Below are 10,567 nucleotides of genomic sequence, written 5' to 3' on the forward strand. Positions count from 1 at the left end.
TTACAAAAACTATAAAGGAGTTTTCCAGGCTAACAAGAAAAGTCAGCAGTTACTATGTGAATCACATATGTGTGATCACGTCACAGTGCAGGGAATATAGGAGATTTGTGACACTGTGTGTACACTGCACACTGCCAGGATACAGCAGTCATACTTGTGATCATGTCACCATACAGGGAATATAGGAGATTTGTGACACTGTGTGTACACTGCACACTATCAGGATACAGCAGTCATACTTGTGATCATGTCACCATACAGGGAATATAGGAGATTTGTGACACTGTGTGTACAATGCACACTGCCAGGATACAGCAGTCATACTTGTGATCACGTCACAGTACAGGGAATATAGGAGATTTGTGACATTGTGTGTACACTGCACACTATCAGGATACAGCAGTCATACTTGTGATCATATCACCATACAGGGAATATAGGAGATTTGTGACACTGTGTGTACAATGCACACTGCCAGGATACAGCAGTCATACTTGTGATCACGTCACAGTACAGGGAATATAGGAGATTTGTGACACTGTGTGTACACTGCACACTATCAGGATACAGCAGTCATACTTGTGATCATGTCACCATACAGGGAATATAGGAGATTTGTGACACTGTGTGTACAATGCACACTGCCAGGATACAGCAGTCATACTTGTGATCATGTCACCATACAGGGAATATAGGAGATTTGTGACACTGTGTGTACACTGCACACTATCAGGATACAGCAGTCATACTTGTGATTACGTCACAGTACAGGGAATATAGGAGATTTGTGACACTGTGTGCACACTGCCAGGATACAGCCGTCCTACTTGTGATCACGTCACAGTACAGGGAATATAGGAGATTTGTGACACTGTGTGTACACTGCACACTGCCAGGATACAGCAGTCATACGTGTGATCACGTCACAGTACAGGGAATATAGGAGATTTGTGACACTGTGTGTACACTGCACACTGCCAGGATACAGCAGTCATACTTGTGATCATGTCACCATACAGGGAATATAGGAGATTTGTGACACTGTGTGTACACTGCACACTATCAGGATACAGCAGTCATACTTGTGATCATGTCACCATACAGGGAATATAGATTTGTGACACTGTGTGTACACTGCACACTGCCAGGACACAGCAGTCATACGTGTGATCACGTCACAGTACAGGGAATATAGGAGATTTGTGACACTGTGTGTACACTGCACACTATCAGGATACAGCAGTCATTCAGTAACTGCAGACTTTTCCTATCAACTTTTGAAAATCCTTTTAAAGAATGCACAATTGAACCTATTTTACTTTTAGATGTATTTTTTGTTTTCTGGTTTCTTTGTTGCTTCTTTTATTTTAATGTCTGTTGCTTTGGCATACCTTCATGTAGAGCTGCAAGTCCTGGACTTAGTGGGCATTCCCAGGAAAGCAAACTAGATTCTCTCTCTTCTTTCAAAGTTTTAGGCAGTGTGTCCGACACCTTCTCTCAAATGTAGAACATGCAGGGTGTGAACAATACTGTACTGTGATGAACAAAGACCTCTATGGTGCTAAGGTTAGGGGTAGCAACAAGCGGGGGGAATAACGCAAGAGACTGCAGGAGCAAAATACACACATTTTGTAGTCTGTGACCATGGAGCAGCAGTTGTATCCAGCTAGTACACAGGTTGCATAACAATTGTATACCAAAAGTATTGCATATACTTAAAAGGAAGTTGTCCACCATATGGGATTCATTTCATTTCTTAAATGCATGTTTTTTGGCTAAAAATCATTTTTATTTATTGAGTTTCAATAAAAACTTTGCACAATTTGCCCTCTATAACCTGTTATGCAAAGGCTATTGTTGGCTGCAGAATGGGTTAAATGAGAATCCATCAGTGAGCCCATTATGATGGTCCAACAGAAGAGTTTGTAACTTTTGGGGGTTTTCTTTTAGCTCTTCTCAGCCGATTTATGACCACTTCAAAGTTGAATGGGCAGAAAAACAGTTTTTGGAAGAGCTAAATGGTGCAATATTTTTAATAAACCCATAAAACCTATTTGCAAAAATGAATTTTAGTGCCAAGTACATGAATTGCATGAAACATATATATATAAGTTCCTAGAGGTGGACAGCTCTGAGTCCTGACACAATCAAGCTGCTTTGTTTTCAATTGCCAAACATACAAATGTAATCAAGACATAAAAAGGACAAAACATGCAGAGATTCAAATGTGCTTCATTTAAACCTTGTAAAGGAACAACGTGATGTGATACAAATATTGACATCTTACACACACAGAGTTATAGATACCATCATTCATCCCTCTGATCGGATTCCAGATGGGTACCTTAATAAATGTGCACACCTGTACCTGGGAACGTAGAGCAAAATTCTCCTCTTCCAGCTCTCGCAGTTTGCCGTGCAGGTTATCCAGCTGCAGCAGCCCGTGTGTGAAGGAAAAGGAGTCATTAGCTCGCAAAGGGGTAGAACAACTGGAATCAGTCTCGCTCTCCTCGGAGGCGATGGACACCACCCTCAGCAGGTCATCCTTCTTGGACAGCTCATGCTGCAGCTGATTCACCTATACAGAGAACAAGCAGTGGATCTCATATTACAAAGCAAGGAAGAAAGCAGAGAGGTAATCAATGACATTTACTGACTTGTAGTGATTGATCAAAACTAGAGAAAATAATCTCTGACACAGTGATGACATACACTGTGTGCAGAATTATTAGGAAAGTTGTATTTTAGAGGATTATTTTTATTATTGATCAACAACTATGTTCTCAATCAACCAAAAAGACTCAAATACCAAAGCTTAATATTTTTGGAAGTTGGAGGGGTTTTTTAGATTTGGCTATCTTAGGAGGATATCTGTTTGTGCAGGTAACTATTACTGTACAGAATTATTAGGCAACTTAATAAAAACCAAATATATTCCCATCTCACTTTTTTATTTTCACCAGGTAAACCAATATAACTGCACAAAATTTAGAAATAAACATTTCTGACATGCAAAAACAAAACCCCCAAAATTAGTGACCAATATAAACACCTTTCTTTATGATGACACTCAACAGCCTTCCATCCATAGATTCTGTCAGTTACTTGATCTGTTTACGACCAACATTGCGTTCAGCAGCCACCACAGCCTCCCAGACACTGTTCCGAGAGGTGGACTGTTTTCCCTCTCTGTAGATCTCACATTTTATGAGGGACCACAGGTTCTCTATGGGATTCAGATCAGGTGAACAAGGGGGCCATGTCATTATTTTTTCTTCTTTGAGACCTTTACTGGCCAGCCACGCTGTGGAGTAGTTGGAGACATGTGATGGAGCATTGTCCTGCATGAAAATCATGTTTTTCTTGAACAATACCGACTTCTTCCTGTACCACTGCCTGAAGAAGTTGTCTTCCAGAAACTGGCAGTAGGTCTGGGAGTTGAGTTTCACTCCATCCTCAACCCGAAAAGGTCCCACAAGTTCATCTTTGATGATACCAGCCCATACCAGTACCCCACCTCCACCTTGCTGGTGTCTGAGTCGGAGTGGAGCTCTCTGCCCTTTACTGATCCAGCCTCTGGCCCATCCATCTGGCCCATCAAGAGTCACTCTCATTTCATCAGTCCATAAAACCTTTGAAAAGTCAGTCTTAAGATATTTCTTGGCCCAGTCTTGAAGTTTTATCTTATGTTTCTTGTTGAAAGGTGGTCGTTTTCAGCCTTCCTTACCGTGGCCATGTCCCTGAGTATCACACACCTTGTGCTTTTTGTTACTCCAGTAACGTTGCAGCTATGAAATATGGCAAAACTGGTGGCAAATGGCATCTTGGCAGCTTCAGGCTTGATTTTCCTCAATTCATGGGCAGTTATTTTGCGCCTTTTTTTGCCCAACACGCTTCTTGCGACCCTGTTGGCTATTTGCCATGAAACGCTTGATTGTTTGGTGATCACGCTTCAAAAGTTTGGCAATTTCAAGACTGCTGCATCCCTCTGCAAGACATCACACAATTTTGGACTTTTCAGAGCCCGTCAAATCTCTCTTCTGACCCATTTTGCCAAAGGAAAGGAAGTTGCCTAATAATTAAGCACACCTTATATAGGGTGTTGATGTCATTAGACAACACCCCTCCTCATTACAGAGATGCACATCACCTGATTTACTTACTTGGTAGTTGGCTCTCAAGCCTGAGCAGCTTGGAGTAGGACAATATGTATACAAAGTATCATGTGATCAAAATATAACTTGCCTAATAATTCTGCACACAGTGTATTGTTTATCTGCACTTATAGGGAATGTGACAGTAAGTTGTTGCTATGTAACTTGAAAGTAGCATGATGTGGGGGCTGAGATCCTGATTCCAGTGATACAGGTGCATCTCACAAAATTAGAATATCATCAAAAAGTTAATTTATCTCAGTTCTTCAATACAAAAAGTGAAACTCATATTACATAGAGTCATTACAGACGGGGGATCTATTTCAAGTGTTTATTTCTGTTAATGTTGATGATTATGGCTTACAGCCAATGAAAACCCAAAAGTCATTATCTCAGTAAATTAAAATACTTTATAACACCAGTTTGAAAAAATGATTTTAAAATCCGAAATGTTGGCCTACTGAAATGTATGTTCAGTAAATGCACTCAATACTTGGTCCGGGCTCCTTTTGCATCAATTACTGCATCAATGCGGCGTGGCATGGAGGCGATCAGCCTGTGGCACTGCTGAGGTGTTATGGAAGCCCAGGTTGCTTTGATAGCAGCCTTCAGCTCGTCTGCATTGTTGGGTCTGGTGTCTCACCTTCCTCTTGACAATACCCCACAGATTCTCTATGGGGTTAAGGTCAGGAGAGTTTGCTGCCAATCAAGCACAGAGATACAGTTGTTTTTAAACCAGGTATTGGTACTTTTGGCAGTGTGGACAGATACAAAGTTACAATCAGTGATGGTTTGGGGAGCCATATCATCTGCTGGTGTAGGTCCACTGGGTTTATCAAGACCAAAGTCAGTGCAGCCGTCTACCAGGAAATTTTAGAGCACTTCATGCTTCCCTCTGCCGACAATCGTTTTGGAGATGGAAATGTCATTCTCCAGCAGGACTCGGCACCTGTCCACAATGCCAAAAGTACCAATACCTGGTTTAAAAACAACAGTATCACTGTGCTTGATTGGCCAGCAAACTCGCCTGACCTTAACCCCATAGAGAAACTATAGAGTATTGTCATGAGGAAGATGAGACGCCAGACCCAATAATACAGACGAGCTGAAGGCTGCTATCAAAGCAACCTGGGCTTCCATAACACCTCAGCAGTCCCACAAGCTGATCGCCTCCATGCCACGCCGCATTGATGCAGTAATTGATGCAAAAGGAGCACTGACCAAGTATTGAGTGCATTTACTGAACATAGATTGTTTTTTTAAAAAGAAAAAAAGGTTTTAACTTTTTTTTTTTTTACTACTTCACTAGGATTCTTGATTGTGATCACTTGATTGCAGTTATTATGAAAAGTGATTTCTTATGGCTCTGGGTGTAACGTCATTAGAAGTTCATGATTATTATTAAGACTACATGTAAAGATAGCAAAACTTGACAACTTCACACTAGTCACCAAGAAAATTCCAGGGTACCCCACAATTTCAGATTTGGAAGCAGGATTAGATGTGACTCACTGATCGAGGCTTCTAAAGTATTGAAAAAGGGCAGGATCACAGATGGCACCCCCCTCATCTATTGAAGCGTGGTGTTCACCACCAGACACCAATGTCACACACACATGGTGCAGGCTTAAAAGGCTTTAAGGTTAGTTTCCTCATAATAAAAATAAAAACCAATGTGTAGGCCTAGGATCATATGTCATCTGCAAATGTACATGAAATAAGGCCATTTACTACTAAAGTGAAAGTTTAAATGGTGCGCTCTAGTTCTGTCTTCAGGAGTGCACACCTCCTAGGCTACCTGCTTGCAGGGGGTGGTGCACGCCTGGTGACTGACGGTTCACACCAGCAGGACGTTGAAGCCTCTGCACTAAACCGTATGCTCTCTGAAGCTGCAAGCAGAGGCAGCTTCGTCTCTGCAGCACTGGAGGAGTTAAAGGACATGGAAGAAGATTGGAACCAGCCAGATGTATAGCAAGACGTTTGGAAGAAAGTTTCTTGCCTAGGACTGGCAACCTATGGGAAACTGCAGAGGTGGCCGATAACCTAGGCAACAAGCAATAAACAGTACAATAAAAAAGTCTCCGTTCATGAGACTGGAGAGGATTTTTAATAATCCTCTCCAGTCTCATGAACTGAGACTTTTTTATTGTACTGTTTATTGCTTGTTGCCTAGGTTATACTTTTAATAAAGTGATAAACTGCAAAGCTGCTTATTTGTAAGAGCACTTCGCAATTGCAGCCATTTACAAAGAGGAAACAACCCCTTTAAATGACAGATCTTGTTGTTCAGCATTTAAAACAATTCAAAACATACGGTTCCATTTAACATAATTAAAAATGCTGACATGATCTAATGCCTGAGACAGCTGCTCTTCCAAGGACTCATTCTGCTCCGTTAAGATGTGGTTCCTCTTCAGAAGTGCCTGCCCAATGCGAGCCGCCAACTCAAGATCTCGGTCTCTCTGCATTGAAAGAAAAAAACAAAACAAAAACAAATCCCAACTTCAGCATTTGTTCTTAAACAATATTTTGTATCTGAAAGAGAAAAAGTGTGCTACAGTAAGCATATGTCATTCAGTAATATTTCCTACAAACGCGAGTATACACTGGGACCATAGTGTGGAATAACATACACCTCCTGGCCTATAAATATACGTCACTTGGCGTTCATTATGCATTGCTGCAGCAAACAAATAAATAGCCACGGATTCAGCAATGCAAAGTACAGACCAGCGAGGAGTCCTCAAATCCCAGCGGATTACAGGTTACACTGCTTTTTCCTATAGAGGAATTGGGGGTCCTGTCCATTTTGGTTACAAGTTTCAATGACATGTCACAATCTGTGCCAAAAGATTGCACAGCTCCACCGACTGTATAGTGGCCGTGTCCGGGTACTGCACATCCGCCCCATTCAAATCAATAAGGGACGGATGAGCAGAACATGGCCGCAGTCACTATTCTGTGCAGTTCCGATTTTGGGAAGTTCCAGCCACCGCTACGACTGGGAACAGCTGATTTGGTGAGCATGCCGGGTCCCAACCCCACAGACCAGACATTGATGACCTAACCTAAGGCCACGGTCACACATTCAGTATTTTACATCAGTATTTGCCAATCAGAGGAAAGGTATAATAGAAACAGGTCCCCACTTCTGTATTATTCACCCACTCCTGGTTTTGGCTTACACATACTGAGCTAAGATACTGACCAAGTACTGTAAGTGTGAATGTGGCCTTAAGAAAAGACCATCAGTGTTAAAGTCCTGGACAAGCCCTTTAAAAAAGTGTGCGAGTCTTTACAAAAATAATAGAGCAGGCAGTAAATGAAACTGCTCTTAAATCAAAGAAATAGATAAATCTTTGTAATCAATAGCCACATTGATCTGAGACCGTGCATGTGGGCTTGTGCGCCCTTCCCCAGGAGCCAGGCTCAGCAGCCTGTGTTCTCTGAAAGCAGAGCGGAGGATAGAACGGCATCTTCACAGAAACACTAATGTCATTCCCCAATATTAATGTGCCAAATGGCTCCAAGGTAGAACGTAAAGACTACGTGATACGCACCTCAGTCAGCAGATGAGTTAGCATGTCTGTGTCGTTGTAGCTTCTCGTCATCTGTTCTATTCTTTCTGAACCAAGAACTGAAACATTAAAGGGAAAAAAGCGTATTAAGAGAAGGCGTAAATGCAACCAATTATGCCTCTAGATATTCCCTAGCTGGAAGCCACGGAGTATAAAATAATCCATCTGCAAAGTGCTTTCACCGTCTTACACACTAAGGACAGATGGGAGCGGTGCTTCCGCAGGCTCTTTACTACTAGATGACAAATTTAATGGGCTCCTAGTAGATTATCTGCGAGAGCGCAGTCAGCCTATGCCATACTCAAAGTCATGGTGGACTGATTCAGTGTAATACTTAGAAGCCAGGACATCATTCTGTACGAGAAGATGGCAGAGCCAGAGAGGGAGATCCTTCCAGGCATGCTCAGAATAGAAAAACGGGACCCGTCACTGGATTCCTGTTTTTGACGGTCAGCGATGGATCCCATAGGCTTCCATTATTGCCAACGACGGGAAGTGCAGGACCCGTCGCTGAGCGATTTTCCAACGTGCAGAAAAAACGTTCCTCTGAACGTTTTCTCCACACGACGGACCGCTATTTTCCGACGGATCCAGTGCACGACGGATGAAACGGATGGCCATCCGTCACTAATACAAGTCTATGGGAAAATGCAGGATCCTGCAGAAAAATTTGCAGGATCCTGTTTTTTCAAAAATCGACGGGAGTTAAAAGATGGAAGTGTGAAAGAGGCCTATTGGAGAGGCATCCATCAGACACCCCCATTACTTACCCCATAGTCCAATGTAATTAAGACAAAAATAGAGTAAAGTATGTGTGCGTATATCTGTATTTGTGGTCCTTAAACGGACAGCAATTCTAGGGAACTGTCCAGGTTCAGTCTAGTACGTTAGAAGGTAAGATGCACAACATCCTAATGTACTATATAAACTGTTTTGCAAAGTGGAATGAATAACAAGAACAAAAAAAAACAAAAACAAATTGTGGCTTCCTTTTTAATTAAATAGTTCACCATTCAGTATAATTAACACCTTTTTTCCCTGTGGACTGACAAAGTAACAACAAATACCAAATTTAGTTTTATCTGTTTTGCGTAAAAACAAAACAAAACAGGAAAACTGGATTTTTCTGTTGAAACACTTAAAACATTGTTTTTTTTATTATTTATTACTAGTCTCACAAGGGGATTTGAATATGCGATTCTTTGATCGTTTAGAACAGTGTTTCCCAATCTCCAGTCCTCCCGGACCCCAACAGGTCATGTTTTCAGGATTTCCTTAGTATTGCACAGGTGATGGAAGTATCAGGAGTTCTCCCACTTGTGCAGCACTATGGAAATCCTGAAAACATGACCTGATGGGGTCCGTGAGGACTGGAGTTTGGGAAACACTGGTTTAAGAGGATACACAGCACTATTAATATTATGATTATGATTATTATTATTAATTGGGCACCACAGCCATGATGGGACGTGCACACTGCATAGTAAAGAATAATGGGTATGTTGGAAAGAAAAAAAAAACTATATTCAAGTTTGGCACATCCCAATAATAAAAAAAATATAAAGCTTCTATTAAGATTTATGTAAAAAGTACACATGGATGGACACCACTGCAAACAAGTTTACAATCAATTAAAAATTGCCCAATAAAACGCTCCACGATAATAATATAAAAAGTCTTAGGCCAAGAAATGAGGCACATAGACACACTCACAGGGAATACAATATATCGTAAGAACCCAGTGACCAAATACAGATATAGTAAATCAGAAAATATCCGTATTTTTCGGATTATAAGACGCACCCCAAATTTTGAGGAGAAAAATAGGAAAACGTTTTTTGTAATAAAATGGTGGTGCTTCTTATAATCCATGAGTCTTATTGCTTGCCGGGGTGGTGGCTGCGGTGAAGCAGGATCCCAGGGTCACTGCTGGAGGAGGCAGGAGTGGGGTGATGCTGCAGGTCGCAGGCTCGGATGAGGGGCGTTCCGATGTGCGGCACGCTGCTGCGGGGGTCTCCGCCGACATTTTGAGAAAGGCCAGAACCCCTGCAGTTCCATGGTTTCCTATGCGGTGCAGTTGACTCCACTGCACAGCATAGGAAACCATGGAACTGCAGGGGTTCTGGCCTTTCACAAAATGTCAGCAGAGCCCCCACAGCACCTGAGACACCTGCAGCAGCACCGGAGACACCCCCTCATTCCAGCCTGCGGCAACGGTACTGGTAAGGTATATCCGCATTATAAGACGCACTCCCATTTTCCCCCCAAGGAAAAAAGTACCTCTTATAATCCGATAAATAAGGTAGATATATATGTGTAGGTGTAAATATATAGAAATTTCCATCAATTCTCATCAAATAAATGTTCCCGAATGTATACATGATTTTGGTTGATGTTAAATTTTCCTACATTCCTTACCATTACGTTCTACTAAGTCCAAATTAAGACATTTACCTTGTGCTCCTTGACTTGCTTTACAAGAGTCATCATACGAAGAAGAGGGAAGTTCAACAAAAGCTTAGAAAAGACAGAAAAACAGAAAGAAAAGAAATGAAAACAGAAGTAAAGGATTAGAAAAATGTGAACGCTTAGTGTGTGTTCACACGTCAGATTTTTTTTCTGATCTGGGAATGGAAATCTGCACAGACAGACATTTTGCACGTCATGTGAATGGGATCTGCAGAAATTCCAGGTGATCCAGATTGGTAGTGCAGGTAACATGGAATTTAGTGCAAATTACGTAAAATCCGACAGATCTGAAGAGGGTGGTACTGTGTGTGCTCTATATTGGGTACACATGTAGAGGTTTTAGAGCAAAAAATAAAAGTATGAAGG

At 41.6% G+C, this 10,567-nt stretch overlaps 1 protein-coding gene across 7 annotated transcripts in view; it reads right to left on the minus strand.

Moving 5' to 3' along the window:
- Positions 1-10,567, minus strand: part of TRAK2 (trafficking kinesin protein 2) — a 77,601-nt gene that overhangs the window by 23,117 nt on the left and 43,917 nt on the right. For 3 of the 7 annotated variants that reach the window (XM_077272060.1, XM_077272059.1, XM_077272061.1), the window contains exons 4-7: positions 10,187-10,249; positions 7,715-7,791; positions 6,500-6,616; positions 2,363-2,578 (exon numbers count right to left, since the gene is read on the minus strand). In XM_077272060.1, coding sequence (XP_077128175.1) covers positions 2,363-2,578; positions 6,500-6,616; positions 7,715-7,791; positions 10,187-10,249 — 473 coding nt within the window. The remainder of the gene's footprint in view (positions 1-2,362; positions 2,579-6,499; positions 6,617-7,714; positions 7,792-10,186; positions 10,250-10,567) is intronic. The other 4 variants (XM_077272063.1, XM_077272065.1, XM_077272062.1 and 1 more) reach the window with 3 other exon arrangements.

Source organism: Ranitomeya variabilis, chromosome 7 (genome assembly GCF_051348905.1).
Source record: "Ranitomeya variabilis isolate aRanVar5 chromosome 7, aRanVar5.hap1, whole genome shotgun sequence".
Classification (NCBI taxonomy): domain Eukaryota; kingdom Metazoa; phylum Chordata; class Amphibia; order Anura; family Dendrobatidae; genus Ranitomeya; species Ranitomeya variabilis.